The sequence below is a fragment of the Macadamia integrifolia genome, chromosome 14 (genome assembly GCF_013358625.1).
Source record: "Macadamia integrifolia cultivar HAES 741 chromosome 14, SCU_Mint_v3, whole genome shotgun sequence".
In the NCBI taxonomy this organism is placed as follows: domain Eukaryota; kingdom Viridiplantae; phylum Streptophyta; class Magnoliopsida; order Proteales; family Proteaceae; genus Macadamia; species Macadamia integrifolia.
The window spans coordinates 8,822,318-8,850,202 of NC_056570.1; the positions used below are offsets into that span (position 1 = coordinate 8,822,318).

General features: G+C 37.7%; 1 protein-coding gene across 6 annotated transcripts; it reads left to right on the forward strand.

Moving 5' to 3' along the window:
- The first annotated feature begins 6,331 nt into the window (after positions 1-6,331).
- On the forward strand, positions 6,332-27,785 carry LOC122061813. Of its 6 annotated transcripts, XM_042625302.1 has the most exons (10): positions 6,332-6,573; positions 6,693-6,762; positions 11,434-12,437; positions 12,635-12,751; positions 16,045-16,131; positions 21,015-21,164; positions 21,651-21,724; positions 21,825-21,943; positions 26,238-26,321; positions 27,245-27,785. In XM_042625302.1, the coding sequence occupies exons 5-10, from the start codon at positions 16,125-16,127 to the stop codon at positions 27,339-27,341; spliced, it is 531 nt and encodes a 176-aa protein (XP_042481236.1). In that variant the 5' UTR covers positions 6,332-6,573; positions 6,693-6,762; positions 11,434-12,437; positions 12,635-12,751; positions 16,045-16,124; the 3' UTR covers positions 27,342-27,785. The 6 variants fall into 6 exon arrangements, with proteins under 6 accessions (XP_042481236.1, XP_042481234.1, XP_042481235.1 ...); XM_042625300.1 differs by lacking the exon at positions 12,635-12,751; XM_042625301.1 differs by lacking the exon at positions 12,635-12,751 and having other exon boundaries at positions 12,242-12,437.
- The last annotated feature ends 100 nt before the right edge of the window (positions 27,786-27,885 follow it).

Genomic DNA, 27,885 nt, shown 5'->3' on the forward strand with positions numbered 1-27,885 from the left:
AAATTTAACATCGTTAGTTAGTGTTTTTTTTTTTGGTTAAATTGGGCCATATGCTATCCATAGATCCTAAGTTTGGTCAACAATTAAATAAAAAAAATCTCATATTTGTTGTTTGTCGTATTCAATATTATCCTTTTTTTTTTCTTCTTATCTATGAAACAACCATAGCCTCAATCTCTCGTAACTCGGAGCAGGAGAAGAAAAAAAATTTTAAAAATAAGAAACAAACATGACTCGCTCTAACTAGATTTGACTCTCCATACTCATCAAGTTTAGAAATGTGAGTCAAATAAAAAAACCTGGTTTTCTAACTATGATTGCAACTAGGGTAGCATATTCATAACAGAGTATGAAATTGCCCACTTCACTCCGATATAATCCCATTACAAAACAGAGGATGAAAATGAAGTTATTCACTTACACCACAAAACCAAGTTCAGAAGATATAATTACCGGTACTGTTGGTTTTGGCTTCGATAGCTTAAGAAATAATTATAAAGTGGTTCAACTTTCTCTAAACACGAACCTTGATGTTATACATTGTGAGATAATTACAGTGGGTTCAGAGAATAGTTTATGGAGATTTTTAGATTTCTCAGAATCTTTAAGGTACACACTGTTGGTGTATGATGTCTTGTATTCCGTCGCAGTTTAATCCAGGGAGTATTGGTGCAGCACCTAGACAGGCAGGACAGCGGTCCCACTAGCCGGTTAGGGGCCGTGGGGGTTGCAAGGGGGGCAGGAGGCCCCCCTGCATAGCAGGGGGTGCGCCCCCCACTCGAATTTTTTATTTGAGGGCAATTGTAGTTTAATCCGGATTAGGGTTTTTTCGCTATATATTTGTAGCGAGGGTTTCTTTCTCTGTAATGCAAGCAATACTGAGAGGTGTGAGGACGAGCGCTGTAACCCTATTCTCCATTGATAGTGAAGCAGGATCTCATCTCACCGGAGACGTAGACAACCTTGCCGAACCTCGTAAAATCCGTGTGCATTGTTTGTTTTGTTTTTCCATTATCTTCTGCATCGTTTTAGGGTTGCATTTCTACACACACATCAAACTGATCCAGTGTTTTTGGATGGAACACTCTATTGGTTCATTGAAAATTCTTTGCTTAACTTAACTGTGAATACATTCTTGCATTGGACATTCACAGTGAGAAGTTTTGGAGTATTGATCAATATCCTCTTCAAGAGTATGGAGAAAGATGATCTTTAATTCAAATAGATGGATCTCTTGGGTTAATTGATTGTTATTCTGAGGCTCTGGTTATATGGTTAATTAAGGGTAGCAAGTCCATGGGGTTCTCATTTACTTTAATGAATACTTATGATATGTCGGGGGTGGTTTGTTTTGAAGATCATTACACATTTATGGCTAACTTTGGTCCTGATACATTCCTGCTTATTGTATTGAAGGGAGTATTTTCTCAAAAAATTTCTGAAGATATTGAGTCCTCTCTTGTTGTTTACTCTCCGGTGGTGAAGAACTAGGATTTATCTGTTCAAGTAGGACCTTGGAATCCTAAATGCTCCGAGGGACATTGGATTGTGCCAACTTTCAAATCTCTCCCAGGCTCTGAATTCTGATAGTTATTTTGTTCTTGCTAGATTCATTGAGGAAACTGAAGTGGGCTTTCTTCCTTGTTTTTTTCCTGTCATGTGCTTTGATTATAAATGGAGTGATTGAGATTCTTCTAATGTTTTCTTGTCAAAGATTTTTGATTATGTGGTATCTGAATTCTTCTTCCTGTAGACACAAGGAGGTGTTAGCGTTTGCTATGCAACATAGCGGCATTTCTCAAAATTTCACAATTTTTTATTGGCTTTGTGTGGGCTACTATTGAATTCGATTTCAATTGGTTTGATCGGTTTCCGTTCCTATAGGCTTGATCATAAGAGACCAGACCAAAGCCAGCTCAGTAAAGAATTGATTATTTTTTTTTTTATTATTATTAATTTTTTTATTAACCAAGGTGTTTGGGCCAGCTTACGCTCACCTCGACTTAATCCTCGGGGAGACTAACATGGCAACCCACAGCCATGATCTCCACTTAAATCGCAGATGCACAGATGGATAATCGAACCTGAGACCGTACGCCTAATCCACACAATCCCCGGTTGGTTTTGATTGATCCGATTGGTTTAAGCTGAAATTTGACACCTTTAATTAACATCCATTCTTTCTTTCTCTCCTCTTGTCTTCCTCTTCCTAATATATATGAATGCTTATTGTTTAGATGAATCTTTTCTCAAAATAATTGAAGAGAAAAAAAGCCATGCCAGTCTGGTGTAAGCAATACAAGCATATGGGGCCAATAGGAGGACGCATGAATTATCTTTAGCGCACGGGTGGGGGGGAGCATGGTCTTTTTGCACCCACCTATGTATAAGCATAGACAATACCAAATTGGCAGGGTTCTCCCATAATTGAAACCAGATTGAGCCGGGATATTGTGGCCTAAGCCCAGCCCGTCTCTGATTGACCTTGGCTGGCTTGCTTTTCTTTTTCTTTCTTTTTTTTTAAACCATTTGTGTCTTCTTATGTATTTAAAAAATGAGACATCATCCACATAAATCATTCTTAAGTTGAAGTCTTAAACGATCCAGCTTTATACCTGAAAAGCCCAACAAAGGCTGAAAAGCTTAGCCTAGATAGTCAGGTTGTGCTCACGTTCACACCTAATTAGCAATTCCGCCGAATAATCGGCCGAACATAATTTTACCGAATTAAATAAAAAATTATGATCAAATCCGAATAAAAAAAAAAATTAATAAAAAACACATTTTTTTAAAAAATTTGATTTTAAAATGTGAATAAACAGGACCGAATCAAATTAAATCGAATTATTCAGTCCACTTAAACACTCTTTAAAAAAAAAAAAAAAAAAAAGCCCCACGTCATATAAGAAACCCACCACCGAAATAGGGGATTTTTTTTTTTTCACTTTTCTCATCTTCTTCTCCGTTCTCCCCCAAATTTCTGCCTCTGTTTTCCCATCTTCTTTCTCCACCTAATTCTTCTGTAACAATCGTACAAATCTCCTATTTGTTTTGTCTCTTTCTCATAACTTCATCAGTTGATCTTGAGACAGGGGAGATATAAAGCTCTGATGGATAATTTGAGGTTCTGGGACAAATTCATAAACTTTCGTTTCTTCAGAGGTTGCTTAGCCGAAGCCATGACAATATGAGCTCAGGAGCTCACGCTCAATCACTCTTCTCTCTTGTCCCTTCTATGATACTTCGGTCACTTAGTCTTGAGTCTCTTGACTCTTCTCTGCTGGTTGCAGGCACACTGCACACGAAGTCACGAACACATTACACATGTATGTGTTCTTCTTAACCCCCTTTTTTTCTTTTGAGTGTTTTGTTCAAGCTTTGAATTTGAAATTATGAAGTTCTCTGTTTCCCTGTCACTTCAGGTTTCTCGTTCTTCATCTCCAGTCTAGGCCTTCTCGCAGTGCGAAACCCTAACACTCGATTCAGGTACCAGTCGATCTTCTCTTATGTTGTTGCTTTAATTGTGAAAAATTAGTGCATCTCTGTGCAGTATGGGTCATGTGAACTCAAACAAAAAGGATAGTGAAAAATTTTGGTGGTCAATTTATTTATATTGTTTTATTATGTTTGTAATATTGCTTTCACTGTTTTGGGGCCTAATCTATTTCATGAGTAGAAATTGGATTACTGTAACCATTGCTTCCATCGCTCAATGCCAACTTTTTTCTAGTTTTTTACTTTATTGTATGGTAATTTCTTAGGTGTACATATAAAGTTAATTACTTAATAAATAAAACAGATATAATAAATTATAAAAATAATATCCGAATTTTTTGTCCGAATTTTATTTTTTTAATCGAATAATTCTCGAATCCGATTTTTATTTTTGACCGCTTTTTTGACAAAATCCTTAAATTGACCAATCAAATTATTCCGAATAATTCTCCACCCGAATAATTCCCGAATCCGAATTCTAACTATGCGTTCACATGGCCAAACTTACACTCCTAGTAAACCGCATAGGAAAGTCGCAATTTTTTTTGGCATTTATTTTTCTATTTATAGAAAATAATGATATCCAAAGCATCCTTAAGAAGAATTTCAACTCTCAAAATGTATCTATAGAATGCTTATAACCTTCACAAAACCAAATCCATGAAAATGTTGGAGACAGATGAGGGGAGCTTTGAGAGAGTCTCCAAGCGATCTCATACTTGAACAATCCTCTTTGACCCTTCAGTTAAGCAATCCTCTAACACTTCTTATCTTAAACTTAGTTTCTTATTTTCGCAACAGAGCTCTTCTATACCATCTAATCTATTTTTTAACACCCAATCCTATTTTGAATGTTCTTATCTTAGCTTTTTGCAATGGAGCTTCTTTACAGTTTAATCTATGCATTGGGTTGTTTTGGATGGAATACTCTATTGGCTCATCGAAAATTATTTGCTTCGCCATGAATACATTCGTGCAACAGAGTTCTTCTATATAGTTTAATCTATGAGAAAATTGCATTGTCACCCCTTGAACTTTGGTCCTTATTCAACGCCACCCCCTGAATTTTTCGAAATGTCAAAGCCACCCCCTAAAAATTCAAAAAATTTCAAATCGGTCCCTACCATTAGCCGGCCGTGTTAAATGAATGAAAACCGGTTATTTTTTTTATAATATACCCAAAATACCCCCACCTATTGTGAGAGGACAATATTGCCCTCTCTTTTATTTGCATCTTCTAAACCCATCTCCCATCTCTCATCTCACTCCTCTCACTCACTCGGTCGGACAAGAAGAAGAAGAAGACGACAGTACGGTAACCTGCAACTCGATTCTCTTCCCTCCCACGTGCGATTCTCCCCCCTCCAGCGTGCAAAGCTCTCCCCCTTCTGGCGTCCGAACAATATTTTAGGGATTGGTGCTTCTAGGAAGGTCTGCAGCATCATCAAAACTTGTCACAGTTGAGCATCTCTGATTTTCTCTATCCAACACTGTATCTGTGATGTTTACTGTTGTGCATGCTTCCTCAGGTACCAACAAGAGCAACGCCAGGACAGTCGGAAAGTGCGGTATTGTAATTTGAAGAAAGGGGTACATGTTGACCAAATCACATAAGGTCGCTGTGAGGGTAACAATCTAAAGTAAAATCATAATGGCCCAAGTCCGTGAGCTCAGTTTTGTTTGAATTTTTATGAATATTTGTTTGCAATTCATCAACTTTCTCTGTTTGGTTTTGGTTAGAGTGATGGTGGCGATGGAGTTCTTAGGTTACTTCCTCTTATGGCAATGATTATCACTTTGGGAACGCGTGGATTTTGGACAAATTGTTTTCACTATGGCTGAAGCTAATGAGTACATGACCTGTTTATGGCTTCCTCAGCACATGCCCACCTGGACAAATTTCTTTCACTGCGGATGAATCTGGTGAGGATAAGGGCAGAGTCGCGGAGAGAGAAAGATAAAGACTAAAGAGTAGCTCTCTATCTCTCTGGGTTTTCTCTCCGGAGCCCCTATAATTTATGTTGTAGAACATTAGGATCAAGGCAGAGAGAAAAAGGATAGACAATAAGTCAGTACATGAAGCGATATAGACAACATTTGACAAGGGAAGATAGAACAGAAGAAGCCAATATTGTTCAGGGGGAGACCTTCGGACGCCGGAGGGGGGAGAATCGCACGCCGGAGGGAAGAGAATCGGACGCCGAAGGGAAGAGAATCGAGTTGTAGGTTACCGTACTGTCGTCGTCTTCTTCTTCTTGTCCGACCGAGTGAGTGAGAGGAGTGAGATGAGAAATGGGAGATGGGTTTAGAAGATGCAAATAAAAGAGAGGGCAATATTGTCCTCTCACAATAGGTGGGAGTATTTTGGGTATATTATAAAAAAACTAACCGATTTTCATTCATGTAACACGGTCGGCTAACGACAGGGACCGATTTGAAATTTTTTGAATTTTTAGGGGGTGGCTTTGACGTTTCAAAAAGTCCAAGGGGTGGCGTTGAACAAGAACCAAAGTTCAGGGGGTGACAATGCAATTTTCTCTTAATCTACAAGAAAAAAAATGAGTCATTCTTGTATGCTTATCCTACATTTACTTCAATTCCCTTACTTAAACTTTCGTGTCTGATTCTTCAAAAAAAAAAAAAAAAAAAAAAAAAAAAAAAATCAACTCCTACCCCTCATCCTCTCTTGAATCATTATTTAAGGATTTACGGAACCAAACCCATCCTAAAATACCCAACTTACCTTCATTTGTTAACAAAACGTGGAACCCACGTCCGTAATAAAAAAAAGAAAAAAAAAAAGGTATTTCTCTCTCTCAACCGAGGACAGTTTCTCATATATATCGAATTCGAAGTTGGATAACAGTGTATTCAAGTCTCTCGCTCTCAATCTCACCGAACCCTACCCACCTTCCCTCACGATACCACTCCCACGAAATTCCCCTCTCTACTACCTCACTGTCTTGTCTCTCCTCTCTGCAATTCATCATCTCTCTCCAGACCCCTTACCCTCTGTCCTTCCAATCAAACCTTCTCTCGCCGATGTCCGTAACCCCTCACCTCTGTGCATTGACCCAGGTAAGAGATACTCCTTCCTTATCTGAGTCGAATCCTCAATTTGTCCATGGAATTTGGCAGGTAAGATAATACAACTGCAACACCTGAAAGTAACTAACCTCAACAATCTGTTTCTTTAGATCATGCAGCGGCTTCTGAAATTTAGTGCACCAGCTTTGGTTTCTCAGAGAAAGTCTTGAAGTGATAAAGGTAAGACACAAATTTTTCCTATAAAATAGCTTGGTTGCATGATTTTATCATAAAATAGGATCATAAATTAGGTTGATCAGATACAGTGAGATCTATACGTACATATGACAGATGGTTGAAGCGGTATCTGTGCATTGTGATTTGAATACAAAACAATGTGGATATTATTAATAGTAGACTTCCTCTGTGTTGTGGTTAGAGCTGGCTACTAGTGTTTGGATGCATACCTTGGATGCAGAATTTTGCTTAATATTTAAGGATCTACCTCACCTCATATAATAAGCACTAAATATAAAAATATAGTTGCGGAGGTGTGAATGTTATTTTTCATATCTTCATCTGTCTTTTTAGCAGTGGTATCCAAAAAGAGGGGTATTTGGGTAGCCTCTTGTGGTAAGCACAAACATTTCACTGTGACAATATTCTTTCTCACATCATAGAATACTCTTGCCCTCAAATTTATTCCCAAACCTATAAATTGATTGAAATTCTCAATAGATTCTTTAATTGAAAAAGGGGTCATTGACAAAATTGCAGATAGGATATCTAAAAATGAGTCCCTTCTAATCTGAAACCTTTGATTAGATTAAAATCCAAGGCTTTATAGTGCTGCTAAATGCGTGATACTGAAGTAAGCAGAAGAGATAAATAGTGTCTCTTGCATGCTCTCTCTCTTGGCTTTGAAGAGACCATGGTTGCATTATTGAATGACATTGAAAAGTGAAAGTAAGGGAGGGAGGGAGGACTATTTTTGACTTTTGACACCAACTTCTGATCCAACCTTGTTGGCATATCAACTTTACCATCCAGTAATACTATTATTAATTGATTTTTGACATTTTCGTATGTTTTATGGTTCAATTATTGTCAATCATTCTTTTGCTTGTTCCTTCTTACATTGTAGTAGGTTGGGTGGTGGATTGTCCTGGTAGTGGACGTAATGCATGTAGGATGGTCGATATAACTTTGGCTGTTCTATACTAATGCGTTAGGTAGGCAACTGGCACCTTATTGTAATCAGTCATAATCTGCCATTCACCTTTTTGCATGGATCTGAGTGTTCGTCCTTACTTGGATCCATGTAGCTGACCCCATTCAAGTTGCGATAAGGCTTTGAAACATAATCTGAAGTATAGGACCCGCTTTTGAAACATAATCTGTGGCAGTAACAGGGTTTTAGATATGGTAACCAGCTGTTAAGTGGGGGCCTTTAGTCTTTAGATGCTCGAGTCAACAAGCCATGAGATCTGGCATCTCTAACTCCAATCTTAATTACCTTGTACTTTTTATAGACCAACCAACATTAGAAGTTAGAACATCTAGAAACTCTTGTTTTACTTTACTGTAGCACAACCTACAGGGTGGGAGCTTTTTCAATCCTTTTGGTGAGAAGGGCATCCAAGAAGCCCAGGTTGGCAATGTTGATGTTCTGATCAGGCCTATTAAATCAGGAAAATTTTAAATCCCATTCACTACTCTAATATATTATGAAAAATAGATAACATGATCAGTGTAGTGGAGTTCAGACTTCATATACAAAAGGATACTGTTATGTTTGTCAAGAATTCTTGACCTGCTTCGAAGATTGACCGCTCCGACATTTTTGGTGGTGACCCGAATGAGATTTTTTTTCCTTGAGATCTGTGATGGATTGACCTGACTTGGAGGAGTTTATATGTGTGTGTGTGTGAGATTTGGGGTTTTTTCGTGTTAGGGATTCTGGGTGAGTTTTCTTGCCGCAATTTGGGTGTTCTTGAGAGACATCTCCATTGTAATTTTTTTCCAACATAGTGAATCATCTTCTTCGCCCGAGTACATAACACACCGCATTAGTGTTTGAATCTCGTTAAATCTCTGTGTCTTGCGTGACTCAGTGTTTCTTTTATTCGTATTTGTTAGTGTTTGTTCTAATAGATACTATTCAAAATGGACCTTTTAACTTTTTGCAAAGGGTGTTATAAAAAAAAATTTGACTCCAGACAAACAACAAAAGAAGCCTGTAGCCTTGGCTTTTCAATTAGATGTTCAATTATTTTTCTGCAAACTAGTCATTAATTTAGAGAATGAAGCATCCATGCCCCCTCCATCGCCTTGGGGTTGCCTTGATGTTGTGATAACTATGTTAGGGAGCAACATGGTCGATAGGACTAACAGAGAGAGAGAGAGAGAGAGAGAGAGAGAGAGAGAGAGAGAGAGAGACCTTTGGATTACGACTGCGGGTTTTAATTAAGTGATGGGCTTTCCTGAATATGGTAATAGACATCTACTACAATGATCGAGACACCTTCCTCACTTGTTTTAACGACTCTCAAGTCTGAAGTTAGTCATCAAAGCTCCAGCCTTGCCATTAATTATACATCAGAATATTACACATGGATTTGCAGCTTAAGAAGAGAGAGGACAGATGACGGAGGGTAATGCAGGAGTTGATTACAAGTAACTAACTCTGCAGTTTATAACCCCAAACAATACAAATATGAGCAAGAAACAAAGAAATAATACCATCAAATAAACCTCCAAGGATACAATACCCATATAGGAGCAAAACCAGCCCAAAACCCAACTTGATAGGAGAGAGAAAGACCTTCTATAGAGCTGTAGAGAGAAAGGTGCGGCCAAGTCTGTGGAGTCCGATTGAGCTGTACTTTTGGGTGTAGATAGTCTCTAGGGAGGTTACAAAAACCCCCAAATATGAAGAGCTTCTGACGGCTGGTTATGGAATTATGCGCTTTCTTGATTTTCAGACCTAGGAGAGAGAATGTGAAGAATTCTGCAGGAACAACAACTTGTCTTCTTCAGATAACCTTTAGGAGAGGATCAATTGATCTTCTTAGAGTATAGAACTAGTACTCCAAAGGATCTGCAAATCAGATCTCAAACTTGGGCAGCAATGAGGGTCGATTGGCTTCAAGAACAAGAACTCTTTGGCTGGTTGATTCTGATTTTGTATGCTTTAACAGGTCTGAACTTCTAATAACAATAAACAGAAAATAAAAATAGAAAAAGAAGGATCGATGGAGGGTTGAGAAGGGTGAAAGAGAATAAAGGAATGGGTATCTCACCCCTCAGGTTTTGGGTATCACACCCCTCAAAGGTTTAGGCATCTCACATCTCAATAACAGTTTTTTTGGCTAAAGAGTAAGCACTCAATAATTCATTCATTCAAATCTCCAATTATGAGTACATAGGCTCCTCTATTTATAGAGGTCAAAATAGCAATCAAACTACTTCTAGGAGCTAGTTTCTTAATAGGACTAGACACTCCTACTACAACTAGGAGCTAGTTTCCCAATAGGACTAGACACTCCTACTAACTAGGAATTCAAAATAGGACTAGGACTTGACTTTATGACTCTAACATGGAGTAGGACTAACTAACTAATAGTCCATATAGGACTTTACAACCGACCACTGGCCTAATGGGGCTTTATTGAATTAAATAGAAATTAACTAAACTAATGAATTAAATCTCGTTTTTCTACCTTCTACCCATATTTAAGCTCATTAAAGTGGCCAATTTCAAAGAAAACCCATGGGATCAAAGGCCCAACACATATATAACACAACCCAAGGCTTATTTGCAATAAAAAAAGCCCAAGTGACTTATCTACATCAGAGGGAGGGTGGGAGGGAGAGAAAGATATGGCAGAGATGTGAGAGAGTGATGGAAGAGAGAGGGAGAGGATGAGGGAGAGAAAGAAATGAAGAAAATTTTGGACACTCATGAATATGAATTGCCCCTTGCACCTGTAGCCTAAGGAGGTAAGTTGACGTTTAGGACAATTGGAGAGAGACATGTGAGGGGAGAGAGTAAGAGTAAAAATTCAATTTTAAAGAGGGTATGTTTGTCCAATAAAAAATTATACCAAATAATTAGGTAGTTCATACTTTGTGTAATAGTATTATATATATATATACATAAGTACAAACTCTCATTGATTATTTGGTATACTTTCACTGGACAAAATATCCTCACCTTCATAATAGAATTTTTGCCATCTCACTTTTATCCCCCATTCCTCTTCCTCTCTCTTGAGGTTATGTTGTTGGAGTTTGGTTTCGTTGTACGTACGGCCAGTGCTCAACACCTATCTCTTCAACTTCCAAAAAATGCCCCTTTGTGTAAATTGCAGAGTGGGATAGGTGTTGAACACTGTTCGTACGTGCAACGCACTTGGCCTCTACTATTGCAAACCAAAATAAATAAATAAACCAAATAGCGATTGTTATGCCTAGAAATGAGATGGAATTTATTTATTTATTTTTATATCAAAAGCAACCCAACTTTGTTCTTGTCCTCCATGATTTTATGGCACTACAAAATGCAAATCAACTTCAGGAGCTTCAACTTTTGATAGTATTCGTTGGAACTTGAACTGTGCAAAATGATATATGTGAAATAAAAAGCAAAGGCAAGGATTAAGGAATTGCAAGACAAAAAGTGGGGGCCTTTGAGTCTGATCTCCCGTTTTTGTTTTTCCCCGTTAAACCATGACCTCCAAAACAATTGTGTTAAGGTGTGTTGGTTACAGAGACATACCTCCTTGGCTAGGGGTGCATTGGCGATTTGTTTTTGGGTGTGCTTTTTTTTTTTTTCGGTTAGCTTTACCATTTAGGTCTCTCTCTCCTAACATGTTATGTCTCTTAGTGCTTATCTCTTTGTTGGTTCAGGACGGGAGCTGGGTTGGCTCCATATTTGCTGAGGGCATTAGTACTCAATTGATGGGGATGGACAGCTCAATCCAAGCTAATCTATCTGAGGCCATCAATCTATCTCGTCTCGGATTCAGTCTGATTCCTGGCTCCTATTCCTCCCGGTTTAGAGATGCGATGAGCCCTCTTCTTCAATACCCTTCTCTCTTATTCTTTATCAAGAATCCATCAAACCTACTCACACCAAACATGTTATTGTCAACAAGTCGATTGACCATTGCGAATCTTGTGATTGTCTTCACATCAAGGATGCTTGAAGAAATCTCTGTTTCTTGGATGCATGACTCTGGAGTTAAGCTTACACCATGTGGTGAGCAATATACTCCACCGCCACTTGCAAAGAGTTTCAAGAATGCTTCAAGTTCTTCTTCCTATGGTACATTTTAGATACCTATCTGTATGCGACTTATAAGGTTGAGTGGAAATCAGTGGCATACCAAGATATCTTACTGGGAACTCTCTATAGGCATCCCAAGTAAACCGGCAATCTGTTCCTACTAGTTGGATGGACAATGTACCAAAGAGATGTTGGACTTCCTGTGATTAATTTGTAGACCAGCCAATTCTGCACACCAAAAATAATATTTGCAATGGAATTTGTTGATTGAATATCTTTACTTGCAAGTATGAAGAGGTCACCTTCCAAGCATGGTAATGGAAGACTAGACCTGATGTTAGGGATCTGATATAGGGTGGAAGATCAGTCAAACCAGACAAAAGACTAAAGACTTCGATTAACTTCTTGTTGCATGAACAATCTCCTCAGAAAAATCAGATTGCAGGTTCTGGAATGTAAGCTTTGATCAGATTCTTTAGCAACTACCTCCAATTGATCAACCCAGTCCACAGCAGATCTCAACAACAATATATTCAATCAGTTGATGATCAAACTAGCAGTAATTCCACCACACAAGAGATTGATTGACAAGGGAAGATAGAAGAGAGAAAATAACCTATCTCAGGTTAGGTCTTTCACCCAATCTGTTTCTCACAGGGATAGCCAAAGCTAACTCAAAATTCATTTCATAATCAAGTTGCTGTTTGGTTATATCTGTGCTATTGTGACTGATATCAATATCAGGGTTTGGATTTCATTATTGGGATTGTTTATTACAGTTGCTAACCTGTTATTGAACTGCTATCGACAATCTGTTATTAGTTCAAATCAGATTTTACCTCTACATTATCCATACTGTTCGAGGGAGAAGTAATTGAGCCAGATCCAGCAGCATTATCGGTCAGGAATTGCTTCACCAGGATCATAGTTTTTAAGGCGGTAAGGCGACGGAGGCGTTTGAGGGCCTTTCGGAGCGCCTTAGCGATAAGGCGGGCATAAAGCGTTGTCTTATTGACTAAAGCGTTCCTGTGTAATTTTTTTATAAAACCAATCTATTTGGCTCAAATCCTAGTTGAATCTTATTACTCATATGTTAAATAAATATTAAAGGTTCATATTCATACCAATGTAAGATATTCATCAAGAAAACAAATCAATAAAGTGAATAAACTAAGTTCATATTCATCAATCATCAATATTCAATCATCAATTATCAATCATCATAACATATTACCATATAATATATATACATAATTAGGAAACAAAATTATAAATATAAAGAAAAGAAGACATAACAAATACAAGTATTTATTATACTTACCTCTATGATGCCAAAATGAGTGCCTAGGCCTTAAGGTCATCTACTATATTCCTATTCCTGTCAAAGAAGAATGAAGCTCACAGCTGCCGGAGCTAACTCACCGCTACCGGAGCAAAATGGTCGCCTAGATCAGTGGTTCTACGTTGTTCTTTGATTTCTTCTCAAAGCCCTTTCTTAAAACCCTTGACAAAATCCAAACCCTGTTTGTGAATCGTGTTTTTGTTTTGTTTGTTTTGGTTATTTTTGGTGGAATAAAGCTGATCCCATGCATCTCAAAGTGTTAACAAAATCATACACCTACCAATAAAAAATCTATATTTGGAATTTTCATTAAGTAATTTTAAAATGTGTTTAAAAAAAAAAAAAAAAAAAAACCCATAAGGCGCCACTTCATGTAAGGCGGAGCACTGCCTTATCATCTCTAGACCGTATCAGCTCGCCTTACCAGCGCCTTAAAAACTATGACCAGGATAAATAAATAGGGATCCAGCAGCATTATTCAACATATCAGTCAAGAATTGCATCATCAGGATAAATATATAGGGAGCTATAAAATCAAAATATATTTCTATGTTGTTTATGTTGCTATGGCCCACCAAAATTGAGTAGTCACTGGATCCAATCATGTAGACAAGATGACAAAGAGAAACTCAGAAGATGAATAGGAAGTGATCCACAAGAAGAGAAAGCTGGTTAATGCAGGAGTAGATTACAAGTAACTAACTCCGCAGTTTGTAACCCCAAACAATACAAATATGAGCAAGAAACAAAGAAATAATACCATTAAATAAACCCCCAAGGATACAATACCCATATAGGAGCAAAACCAGCCCAAAACCCAACCCGATAGGAGAGAGAAAGACCTTCTATAGAGCTGGAGAGAGAAAGGTGCGGCCAGGTCTGTGGGAGTTCGATTGAGCTGTACTTTTGGGTGTAGATAGTCCCTAGGGAGGGCACAAAAACCCCCAAATATGAAGGGCTTCTGACGGCTGGTTATGGAGTTATACACTTTCTTGATTTTCAGACCTAAGAGAGAGAATATGAAGAATTCTGCAGGAACATCAACTTGTCTTCTTCAGATAACCTTCAAGAGAGGATCGATTGATCTTCTTAGAGTATAGAACCAGTCCTCCAAAGGATCTGTAGATCAGATCTCAAACTTAGGTAGCAATGAGGGTTGATTGGCTTCGAGAACAAGAACTCTTTGGCTGGCTGATTCTGATTTTGTATGCTTTAACAGGTTTGAACTTCTAAGAACAATAAACAGAAAATAAAAATAGAAAAAGAAGGATCGATGGAGGGTTGAGAAGGGTGAAAGAGAATAAAGGAATGGGTATCTCACTCCTCAGGTTTTGGGTATCACACCCCTCAAAGGTTTAGGCATCTCACATCTCAATAACAGTTTTTTTGGCTAAAGAGTAATCACTCAATAATTCATTCATTCAAATCTCCAATTATGAGTACATAGGCTCCTCTATTTATAGAGGGCAGAATAACAATCAAACTACTTAGGAGCTAGTTTCTCAATGGGACTAGACACTCCTACTACAACTAGGAGCTAGTTTCCCAATAGGACTAGACACTCCTACTAACTAGGAATTCAAAATAGGACTAGGACTTAACTTTATGACTCCAACATGGAGTAGAACTAACTAACTACTAGTCCATATAGGACTTTACAACCGACCAATGGCCTAATGAGCCTTTATTGAATTATATAGCAACTAACTAAACTAATGAATTAAATCCCGTTTTTTTACCTTCTACCCATATTTTAGGCCCATTAAAGTGGCCCATTTCAAAGAAAACCCATAGGATCAAAGGCCCAACACATACATAACACAACCCAAGGCTTATTTGCAATAAAATAAGCCCAAGTGGCTTGTCTACATCACTGGTAATGAAGCTATCGAACCCAAAAAACACTGGAAAAAGAAATGTTGAAGTTACTAATCACAATGAATATATGACAATGAGTATTGTTCTATAACTTCATAAATAATATTACAACCTATCGAATTCTCTATGTTCTGATTTTCTTATACTGCAGACGATTTAAATTTGCAACTTTTATTCATAAATAATTGATGCAGTTGTGTAGTTCTCGAACCCCCGGACCTCGCACATATGGAAGCCTTGTGCACCGGGTATGCTCTTTTTCTTTAGATGCAGTTGTGGTAGGATGGTTGGACCGGAATGACCCACTTTGGAGACCTAAGCCACGACGCAACCGGCACAATCCAGCCTTTTGGTCCAAGAAGGGTTGGGAGGGGTTAATTAGCTTCAAATGGGGATATCTTTGTAGTTGCATTCTCTTTTGGCAGAGATTTATTTCTATGTAATATTTTTTTATATTTTATTCTCTTAATTTTTGAAGTTTGGGTAGCTACATAGGAGATTTGCTTGGGTTGTTTAGTTTCTGCCAGGTGCAGGTCGTTCGAATTTGAGGTAGGAGACAACCTTCCCCCTTTCTTTATATCCTAATGCTTAGTGCTAAATACCTATTTACCCCTCCCCTTTATCCCTAATTCCCTTATGCCCTTTAATTACTTTTGATTCCAAGTTTACCCCTACTCTTTATTTACTAATCACCATTGTATCCCTTCTATATAACTATCAAGGACCCTTAAGAAAACCAGGTTTTTTGGAACTTGGGATTGCACCAATAATACTATCAGGTCTTAAGTAGGTCTTCAGTCTTGGAGCCTTCTTTCCCTTCCCTTACTTCATAAATTGTATTAAATCCAATCAACTCCTATATATTTTGATTTTCATGAAGACTAATTACATTATACTTTTCTTTCATAAATGGTATTATTAGGGCCTAATTAACTCTTGAGGTTTGGAGCCTTTTTCTTTTCCCATCCTCAGTAGAAGCAAGTACCCTAATTACAGTTTCTAATGCCTGCAGGTTTCAGTCTTTGTGTAACACATTCTAAGCTCTTGTATTCTTCCAAAATTCTACGGTTAATCGGAGGAGTGCAAGCAATCATGGATGGTATGTTGGATATTATCACCTTTTATAACAGTAATATGGCACCATGGTGCTAACTTGTGAACATTTGTTGGATGCTGATTTTTCTGTAATTATTGCTCTTTCCAAAAGTGGCTTTGAATTTCCTGGTTCTTTCTGTCTTCTGCTTCTTCTTCTTCTTTTTTTTTTTTGAGAGGTGGGGCGGCGAGGGAGGGGGAGCTTCTGTTAATCTCACATAGAGATGATTTTTTTTTCTTCTTATTATTATTTAGAAAATTGTTTTCATATTAAACTTAGGCAATAAGGAAGTTCTTGGCAAAGGCAACTGAAGTCCCCTATTTTCTGCCATATGGCATGTTAAGTGGCAGAATATGAACCATTGAATGGGAAGAGGACAGCTTATATTGGTAATGTCAAATTTAAGATCCTACTGCAATTGGATGGCTCACAATGTATTGGACAATTATAGAGGAACATTCTGGAATCAAAAGGTTTTAGTATAAGATGGTTATAAGCAAAAAAATTGGAGTGTAACTGTTGTAAAAATAGAACTAAAAGCGGGTGGTGACTGGTGAGAATTCATGAAAGGGAGATACGCTAATAATTATATATTCTTAAGTTTAGTCATAAATAAAGAAGCATAAAGGAAGATGTTACAATGCAATCCCGGGTTACAACTTACAAACCCTATTTTGGATCGCTATGGGCCTGCCAAAGTGGAAAAAAAATCTCAAATAAAAGGAGCAGTGGCAATTTTGTAAATATTCAGAACACTCCAGGACACCTTTGGGTATGGTAAAAAAGAACAGTGACCAAAACTGTAAATTTCAGAACTTGTTAGGATTATTCTGAATTTCAGAGGAAAACTGGGGATAAAACAGAATAAAACTCGGGAAGGACTTTAATGCAAATAATAATTAGGATTCTGCCCTTGTGTGGAAATATCAATAATTTCAACCTCACGACTGAAGAGAAGCCAGCTCTGATCCTCTACCAGAGAGAGATCTGTAGCTTCTCTAGTCTCCAATAGATCTGAAACTTCAGCAACAGGATGGCCTACGAGTTTTGAACAAATACCCAGCCAGAAAATATTATTTGAATAGGGTTATAGATGGTGTGATGGATTGGTTGCGGAGAAACCAGAAAATAGGGCACCCTTCTATATCCGGTCAACAGTGAATGGAAACAAAGTGATGTTTACCAAATTTCAGATCAAATGATGAACTAATAGAGAATCTATGACTGAAGATAGTAGTCTGACACTGGTTCAAAAAACAAGGGTACCGCCTAAACTAGAAAGAAGAAGAAACGAAGACAAAGGAAAAGGAAGAACAGAGGAAAATAGAAAAGAGGAGGAAGGAAGATTCACACTTGTATTTCAAGCATGAAACAGAAACACAGCAACGAAAATGAGGGAAAGGAGAGAGAAGCAATCAGCTAACTGTACTAGTGTGACGTTAGCATATAAAACCATAAAACTTTATTTAATATTCAAATCCACTCATTTGATTGATGGCTACAGCATATATAGACTTCAAAATAAACTGCTATTCGTGTTCTGAAACAAAACTTGAAAGTAATATCTTCTAAATTTCCCTCCTAAACAAGGTTTAAAGTATCGTATCGATACCCACAGATACTGATACGATACGATATGGATCGATACTTTAAACCTTTCATACCTTTTAAAGATACTGATACAAGTATCAATATGATACATATTGATACCCACCGATACTGATATGATACGATACAGAGTGATACTTCAAACCCTGCTCTGAACTAAAATTCAAGTTTGGACTTGGTTCTTCTCGGTCTGGGTTTCTGGATTGGATCATATCAGTTCAGCCATGCAAGTGCAACTTCATCATGATATGCATAAACTTGGAGCAAGGTAAATGAAATAAATGAGTGCTTTTGGAGTGTTGTGTTATTGACGTATTCCACTAAAATGGAACGAAAAATTTGTAGGGCAACTATAAGACCGATGTATGGAGCTGAATGTTAGGTGGTAAAGAAATATGTGAATGGGTTGAGATAAGGATATTGAGATGAATGAGTGATAAAACTTGAAAATCGGACACTTTAGTTAGTAATTTAGGAGTTGGCTCCAAAAATACATGATAAGTAGATAGAAATTTGGTTGGGTGGCATGGATATCTGTGATGAAGATGTTTGAATCCTTTGGTAAGGAGTGATATGATTCAGATTAGAGGAGCTAAAAGAGCTGGGACAGGCTGATTTGGTAGGAGGGGTGAAAAAAAGACATGCATGGATTAGGGGTTGACAAGCATGGCTTTGAATAGAGTTGAATCATGAATGGTGAAAGAGCATCTGCTGGGAAGAAAGGAATGCCAGAATTTTTAAGGATGTATTTCTATGTCAATGACAGTGATATCGAGGGTGTCTACTAGAGTGACACATTGGGATGCAGCCTTCTCTTTGTTCAGGGATGTCCATCTTTGCTGTTTGTTGAGGGATTGGATGTTGCTTCTTTTGGGGAGGAACCCAAATATTGACAGACTTAAGATTGGATTCCCCTTTTGCTTGGCATAGTTAAATTGAACTTTGTTGGTTGCTCTCTAGTGAATCCAAATCCCTAGGTAGTTTTTGCTAGAATAGTGAAGAAAATATTAATATCGTGCTAGTGCCTATAGAAGAGTAGGGAGATTCTTAGAAGGCTGAGCTTCTATTTCTTTGTACCGACTTGTACATTCCACAATGTGTGGCCATAGTAATATTACTAATATACTAATATTTTGGTTGAAGATTATTGAACATTTTTGATAGGTTGGCTTCAAAATGGTAACAATCCCCGTTGGAGGTTTTCTCATATGATTAGCTGCATTCACCATGCCATTTTGATGGTTGAGGTTACATTTCAGTGGATTCCTGATGCAGATTCTTCACCAAACTAGGCTTGTTTTATTAGGAATAAGCCTAGGGTTGGATTGTATATGTGTTGGGCCTTCAGTCCATGTGGTTTGGAGTGTATTGGGCCACTTTTATGGGGTCTAGTTTGGTTTGTCAAATTAGTCCTACATTAATTCATAGGTCAGCCAATGCGCTGAATGATGAGTTGGCTAGACAAGGGATTCTGAGATCTCGTTTGGTGATTGGGGATGATTACCAATTGTGAGGTTGTTGGAGCTGTAGTTTTCTGACCCTGTTTAGGACTTTTCTGATTTTTTTTTTTTAGCTCTTCTTGTTTAGGTCTAGGGCATTGTACCAGAATTGGATGGCCACAATCTATTGCAAAATTATCTTTTTTAAGGTTGCATAGAATCTACCAACCATGAGTGGTTATTAATCACTTTTTCCACTTGATTTTGACATGTGGAAATGTGGAATGGTTCATTTAGGCCTGAAATTGACGAGCTGGTGAGGGTGGGCCATACTTCCTAGTAGAATTTGGGCCCCAATTAACCTGCCATGTGGCAGAAAATAGTACCATGTTACCTTCAAGCGATTAATTATAAAAAAGAACAGGTGGGGCATCCATTAATCTTTTCGTATTCAGAGACCAATGTTAATAAAAATATCGCATAGATCCTAACATTTATCTAAATCTCAATTGGCCTTGATGCCTATTGGAACTTCCCTACCGTGTATATTAAGAATTAAGAAAGTTATTTGATTCTTTCCATTAAGAAACTGTTTCATTCTCTCCCTTTTCTAACCCCATATAAACATAGATTTTTATGTCTTTTATACTTAAAATTATATTTATGATAATGTTGAATCTTTTTTTAGTAGTTAGAATTATACTTTATCCAAATCTCTTTCTTATTTAGTTGTAAACTTGTAATAAGAATTAAGTTGTTCAACTTTGGTGTTCAAGTATTTTGTTCATACGACAGAATTAGATTACATTTTTATTTTAAATTTTTTATTTTTGTTTCTTGTAAAATTCGTATTTGTTTAGAGTAATAATATTGCTTCCATGGATGTGTTATATTTTATTTTGCTAGTAAATTAGAGGAAAGGAAAGGATCATTAGTGGCATATCCATCCTTCCCAGAGTAGTGACATCCAGTTGGACAGGCTTCGTTACCTGGACATCTCATGTACTTTCAGATTACTATGGTTAGAATGACACTGGTGTCAGTATGGGATATGTGTGACACCCAGTAGTAAAATGATCAAATGTGACTGCTAAGAACAAGAAAATTAACCCTACCACCTTTTTTTTTGACACATTTTGGCCATTTCCCCTATTGTAAAGTTTCGGGTGTAGTGGTATTTTCTCGACACATCCATTCTTGAACCTGGAAACAGAGTGGACAGTTGACTACTTTACTGGATGAAATTCTCACCATTGAATCTCATTCACCATTGTACATTAAACCAAAGAAGCTGTTTCAGTAGTAAAGTTTATCATGTGTATGGTGGTTTGACTGACCTCGTAAGGCTTTGTCTACTTTATAAGAAGCATCCTCGGTGGTGGGAAACACTATTTGGTCTCTCCTTCCTTTTCTGGTGTTATGGCATTATGGAAGGGAAGAAACTAGCAAGTTTTCCAAGATATTTGAGTGTCCAATCACCTGCATTTGTATACACAGGTCTGTACCCGTATTGCCATGAATGGGTGTTAAATGATTTTTTTTATGCCTCTTGGGGGGACCTTGGATTGGAATTGTTGATACATTAAACAGGTTATACTTTGTATAAAGAAGAACTTACTTCTTTCTCTCTCTCTCTCTCTCTCTTTTTAAGGTTTTCTTTCGTATACGGTTAATATCCTAGCAGAAAATTTTTGAACTTTCATCTCATTACCTGATGATTAAATTTCCCTATGTTTCGGAGTATTTCATTGTATTCTGATGTGTGATATTCTTATATCAATTGGATCAAAATAATTTTCCTCGTGATTACTTGATTAAATAGTATATTTTTTCTGTCATCAGTTGATTCTGAGCCTACGATGGAGGAAACCATCCTGGTAGGTGATGACCTAATGATGGGGCCACCATCACCTCTCATCCCTCCTGAAATTGCATCTCATGTCCTGGAAGGAGTTGATTTATGCGATGGAATTTTGAGGAATTTATTTCTATGTAAGTGTTACTTCGATTGGTACCTGGTTGCTAAAATTGCCGCCTTATCTTTTGTAACAAACAATACTGCCAGATAGTCTTAATGGTGACAATTATTAAGATACAAACAAACTAAGGTGCAGACAAGGGGAGCATAAGTTCATTCTATAGATGGAAAATCATTTGTATGATTAACTTAAGGTGTTTAGAGTCAAGCTGCCACTGAAAAATTAACCTGCAGATTGCTTTCTTACCAGTCGTTTATTGCAATTGCTTTCCTACTACAAGTCATTTATTGCGGTTCTTAAAAATTATTGCACGAGTTCTAATGAATAATGATATGAAAGAATTCAAAAGTTTGGATTGATTGTGGTAATAAAATCCAATTAACATTTGGATTATGATGCATCTGCAGTAGTTGTATTACCATCTGGCTTCTGAATCCTCTTCTTTCTCCTATAAAACAATTCATTTTATTGGAGAAGTGATCATTTGATTATGCTATAGGTTTGCAAATCAATGACATTGAACCATTCTGTCAAGATGAGATTGCTTTGTACAGACAGTGTGCTGAAAGACGGGTGAGATGGTTGTCTATATTTTCTTTCTCTTTTCTGCTTTACTTTGTTGGCGTCTCATGTCAGTGCCATCTGCTCTGTTTTTTTGAATTCTGAGTTATAGGATAAGGAGCTGAGGCAACGCCTTCAAGATAGTGAACACAAATTAGGGGTGTCAATGCCCTTGGATGAAGCTAAAGATAGGGCCGTGCAACTTCAATCTGAGGTTACATCATTAGAGAGGTATTTAAAAACTTTAATGCATGGGTAGTTCTTAAGATTTCTCTATCAGTGTTTTAATTGTGAGGCCCACTGACAAGTGTTGTGGTCACTATATGATGTGCCCTTTCAGATCTTAAACGGCTGAATTCAACTCTGGGATGCTTATAACCTCTGTGGTCTTTATTGTTTTACATTGTCTTAGAAAGACAACAAATTCGAAATTATTGTGATGGTCGACTTTGATCCTATTGTTACTTTTTTTCCTGCATATATTTCCAATGATCTTTTTCTTAAAAAACGTACTGTTCAAACCCTCTGATATCATTCACTTGTACGGTGAAAAGATGGCGGGCATCGACCAGTCTGTTTCGCTGGCTTATTGGTGCCTTTGTGATTTCCTGTGCATGCATTTCTCTCTCTCCTCTCTTTGTGCTTTGTTACTTAAATTTATTTTCTCTAATCATAGAAGGGAAATGCTTGTGTAGTGGTAGAAGCGATGCAGTAATATATGCTTGGTTGGACTGGCATGACCCAGTGTGGAAGGCTAGGTCAAGAATAACCGGGTCGAAACTTGGATTTTGGTTCAATAGGGGTATTTAGGGAATTTATCTTTTTTCTTAGGGTTATTTTGTATTTTTTTATTTTACATGAAAGCTAGCTAACGATAGGAGAGAAATTTAAGTAATTTAGTTTTTTCAGCCTAAAGAGAGGGTTTAGAATGCCAAGGACTTTTTTCCAGATTTGCAGTGACAAAGTTTAGAAACCAGAATACCAGATCTAAGGAAAATTCAATAGCACAGAATTAAAAGCTCAAATTTGATTGAAATTTTGGTCAAATATAGTTCTTATATAAGAGAATAATATATAAAAATCTCAGGATGATTAGAGGGTCTGATTCGGAAATCTTATAGAATCCTGCACAATCAAGGAAACTTATAACAGAATTAGATAATCAGAATTGGAGAATGTTGTTAACCCAACAACCAACCCAACAACCAAAGGTCGGATCTAAACCCAAATCTTGTTGAAGGCTTAGAATATTTAGGGGAATATTATATCAGAATATCAAGCCCATCCAATGGCTGGATCATAGTAGAGAAAGGATAAATCCATAACTGATAATTGACAGCAGAACCAGAAACTTCAGAATAACAATCAGTCAATACTCAGGTTAGAGAATGAACAGCTGTAGGAACTGTACTTCAGCGACCTAGAAAGATAAAGTAGATGGAAAAGAAAGAGGATATGACTTGGGAGTTGGGAGTCAGTACCCATGGCCTAGACTGGAATCACTACAACAGGCGCTGTTGAATCACCACAGCAGAGTTCTGATTCACTTCGGCAACAAATGTCCCTACAAGACCCATTCTGTGATAGTTGAGAGGTAGTTGGCAAAGATGGACGACAAGGATGATGTGGAGATTTGTGAACCTGCCTTGATCCAAATGAGCCTGATTATAGTCTTGATGAGACAGGATAGAAGCTCACTCAGCTAGTCATACCTCTTTCTCCAATAGACTAGTAGTGAGCGCTCCATCTATCAGACAAATGGTATATTTGAATTTTACGACAGTTTATACACTTGTTGACACGGAGTATCCAACCTCATCTTAGTCGATCTAGTTTGAACACTTGACCGCTGGTGGAAGAAATTCTTCAAGACAGTCCATGTGCAAGGTTTTGGACTTATTGCTAGAGAATAGGCTAATGCAATTTGAGTAATTTTATAGTTTGGGCCACTTCACTACCATGTGCCTTGCCTAGTTGGTCCTGTGGCACATTATGACTTTCTCTTGGGATGACCGTGGCAACGTAGGCTAGTATCTTCTATGATGGTGCATTTAATACCACTAAGGTGAAACAAGAAGGACAAACATCTGATGTTGCCTCATACGTTGAAGGGTAGGCCCCAATGGCTATAGTTTCCTCCTCTATCTATGAGTCAAGTTATTCTGCTCTTTCAAAGGGAGTTGCAGTCCGACCATCTTTCCTAATATGCGTGTCACCTCAGTGTTGAGATTAGGGGTGTCAATTCCAAGCCTGGCCCAATTACAATCGGTCGTTCTCGGAGCATGGGTGCGACCCAATGGGCTCCGGACCAGGATTGACTAATTAATAGCCTGTCTTAGCCCAACATATTTGATGCCTGTTTAGAGCCGACTTAGAGCTTGATTTCTAAGCCTGGCACTTTAAACCCCTGATTATAGCCCATAGGGCTGTATATTTGGCCCTGACAACCCAAACCCGCCCTGAGCCCGAACATGGCTTGGTCTAAGTTTTCTAACCCTGAGGGCGGGTAAGGGTTGGGTCGGGCCTGAGTTGAGGCCTAGGCCCAGCCCAACCCTGATTATAGTATGTTATATATATATATATATATATTGCTTTTACTTTGTTAGTTGTACATATTATTATAATATATATGCATTGTAACATAAGTTATAATATAATACATTCTAAATATATTATAATGCTACATGCACACACCGCTCACATTTTTAATTTAAGAAACCCTATACATAATATAATATAAAGACCGGAACCCGACCGGCCGTTTATAAATGGGACCATGCACTATAGCATATGAGGCCTGATTACTTAAACGGGCCAGTCACAGTGCAAGGTCATAAAGAAGGGAAGCCCGGTTAATCCTGACCTAAACCTGCTCGATCCGTTCGATTGCCACCCTTAGTTGAGATCACTACAAGGGCATTTGGATTTGCGACCTAACTTGATGCAATCGAGTTCTTTCAAGAGCGGGAGAGTTAATGCAGTAATATATGTTTGGTTGGACCGGATGACAAGTTTGGAAGCCCAAAACGAGAAGAACCAAGCCCAAACCTGGATTTCAACTCAATAGGGGTATTTAGAGAATTTTTGTTCAGGGTTACTTTGTAATTTGAGATTGAATGAATAGAATTGTTTTTTATAGGTGCTGCTGTGTTTGAAATTTAATTTAGTTGCCTTTGTTTTTTCAATTATATTCTCTTCTAACTATTCAGATGGACAATTGTGTATCTAGGAAATATAATTTGATCGGGGATAAATAGATTAAAACCTATCTAGAGTTTTCCTGTTTTATACCCGACTTAACATCCTGCTCTGTTCTGGCTGCAGTCTATTGCAGGCCTATCACACTAGCATATATTGGGTATCTTTCCATGATATTTAAGCCATAGTTGGGACCCACCTGCAATATCTTACCATGAGATTTCAGCCATAGTTGGGACCCATCAGGAATCCTACTCGACCAGAGTTTCAGCTTCAGCCAAGCTCTGGTTTAAGAGTTACGGATTTTCTCCTAATTGTGTCTTAGACTTCTAGTTCCTTTCTAATTTTAGCTTTGTTTTATCATGGAGAAGAAGACTTGTTAATATTCTCAAACTAGGACATATTCTTATGATCCCGAAAGGTCTTCCTAAATTCTGATATAATTTAGTCTTGTTTTGTTTTAGTACTTCAGAAAAGTCCCGTCTTACAGAATTTTTTCCTAGTTTTATCTTATTATAGTTTTAAATTCCAGAAAAGGCCCTTCCCTTCAAATTTTTGTTACCATTTGGTCCCAGTTCCTGTTACCATACCAAAGGGGCCCTGAACTCTACTGAATAATTTATGAAATTGCAACTGCTTTGATTTGAGATTTTTATCACTTTGGTGGAACCATAATGACCTAATTAGTATTTCAGAACCCTAGGTTGCTTTAACTAGCCTTTTTTTTTTTTTTAAACAGTAGACGTCAGGTAGAGTTATATTTTCAGAGTGGATATCACTTGCATTTTGCATCCTTCTGCAAGGTGGTCCTTTTGTGTGGATTACATATCTGATTATCTAATCAGCTCCCATCAGAGAGGAGAGAGGGAGTATTACTTATCCCAAATTTCTAGCCTTGACTTGGATATCCCTCTTATTAGCATATGGGGTTTTACTGTAGCGTTTTGCATGGCAACATGACTTTTGTAAGCTACATTTAAAGATCATTCCCCCATCTCAAAAAAAATAAAAAATAAATAAATAAATAAAAAATAAAATAAAAGACCATTCCCCCATACGCTTTCACTGTTTTACTCGTTTATGGGGAAAGTTTATTTGTCTCTTATTCTGCGAATTGTTTTAAATATGGTTGTTCATTCTACTTCATCCACCTCTCATTATACCATCTCCCATAAGGTATAGCTTTCTGGACATCCAATGAATAAAAATATTGTTTAATTTAGAGAATGAGTGGAATTTGCACATCAACTCATTTGGTATGATGTGGGGTTACTAGTCCATTTTCCAGATTCTCATCAGATCCCCATATCCAATCTTAATTTTGTAGGCGCTTAGTTCTTGCAAGCGGAATGGAAGGCATGGAAGGATTTCGTCAGAGATGGAGTTTGCATGGTCGCCTTGAAGACGCCAAGTATTCCCTCTACTTCTTTTGTCAGACTCTCATGGTTTATGATAACATAAAGATGATTTCAGTTGTATCTTCATAACCTAAGCATTTCACATTAAATACATTCATTTCATTTCATTTCCCCCAACACAATCTTTATTGTAAGTAGAGAAAGATCCCCAATGGAGTAAGGGCCGACACACACGTATTCACCCTACCCCTAGCTCATTGTCACAGGAGTTAAACTTCCACTGAGAACAAAGGTGCCTAGCTTACCTAAGGTGATGAAAATAATGGTGTTAAGGAACCACCCATTGAATATATCATTTTCTGTCATAAAGCCGTGTCTGGGGAAAGGTCGATCTAGTGGAAATTTGGACTAGGGATGGCAATCATGAGGTGCGTTGGGGTGAAGTTTAGCTAAACACAGCCCCTCCTTGGTTATGAAATTGCTCAAGCCGAACTGCCCCACTTCCATCAAACATACACAATGCAATCATGGTAGGGGCCGGGCTCCATATGCTTTTTTAAACTCTAGACCGTTTCAATTCCAATTATCACATCCATCCCCTTAGAGGATTGTTGTAGCTCTTTTTTCCCTACTTGCTTTCCATCCCTACTTTGTACCATTTAATGGGATTATTTGGCCTTGGAGATCTGCTAGGAGAGATTGTGGGTTGAATGGTTTGGATATCTTTCCCAGTTGTGTGTGTGTTACCTGAGGTGACATGTAGGTTTTTTTTTTTTAATGGTCAGTTTCATTATCATACTTTACTCTTCAGGAGTTCTTTAACCAAAATCAGTTTTTATTTTGTAAGAAATCTGATCATATTGTAACCTCTCTTAAAACTTGATCTTAAATTTTCTGTTAGAATTAGCACTTGTTTCCAGAAATAATTAATATTCTGACTGAGGTCTTTATTCACTATGTGGTTGATTATTTGCAGGAAAAGGCTAGAATCATTGAAAAATGGAATTGAGAATAGGAAAAAGGAAGAGCCGGTTGGAAGTTCAGGCAGCACGAAGAGATGGTTCTTTTGGTAAGGTGACTTGCTTAGGGTTTATCTGAAACTTGCTTGAGCAGGTTTTTTATGCCTGCCAACTTGCAAGTTGCAACACTAGCTTCCAAGAAGTGCAATGAAAGTAATTCAATGGGGCCGGGCCACGTATTGGAGTTATTTGGAGCATCCTGTTGGGGAATCTTTAATGTTTTAAGATTCTACCCTAGTGCTTGCTGGCTCTAATAGGGAATAGGGAGCACCCCATTTCTCAGAAAACATGTTATTGAAGCATGTTTCTTTGGGGCAAGCTAAAGCCAGTAATTGTTGTACAGAATGGTCACCAATTCTTGTTACAAGTCTCATCCTTGCATTTTATCACCAGTTTGAAACCAATACTTGTCTTTGCTATGATTTAGGGAACGATACAATATACAACCCTTGTTTGTGTTTCATTATTTTAAATGGATGGGGATTTTGTTGAACAAAATGTTATGATCCACTATTAGTCTTTTATCTTTCAAGTCTAGAGTAATTTGTTCAAGAAAAAAGAAAAGAAAAGAAAAAGTTTGCATTTAAGGACTTGTCCC

Excerpts from the sequence above, each read along its gene's own strand:
- LOC122061813 (XM_042625302.1), top strand. Across the intron at positions 21,944-26,237 it reads GAGGTTACATCATTAGAGAG|GCGCTTAGTTCTTGCAAGCG; the intron begins GTATTTAAAAAC and ends TTAATTTTGTAG. Across the intron at positions 26,322-27,244 it reads GGTCGCCTTGAAGACGCCAA|GAAAAGGCTAGAATCATTGA; the intron begins GTATTCCCTCTA and ends GATTATTTGCAG.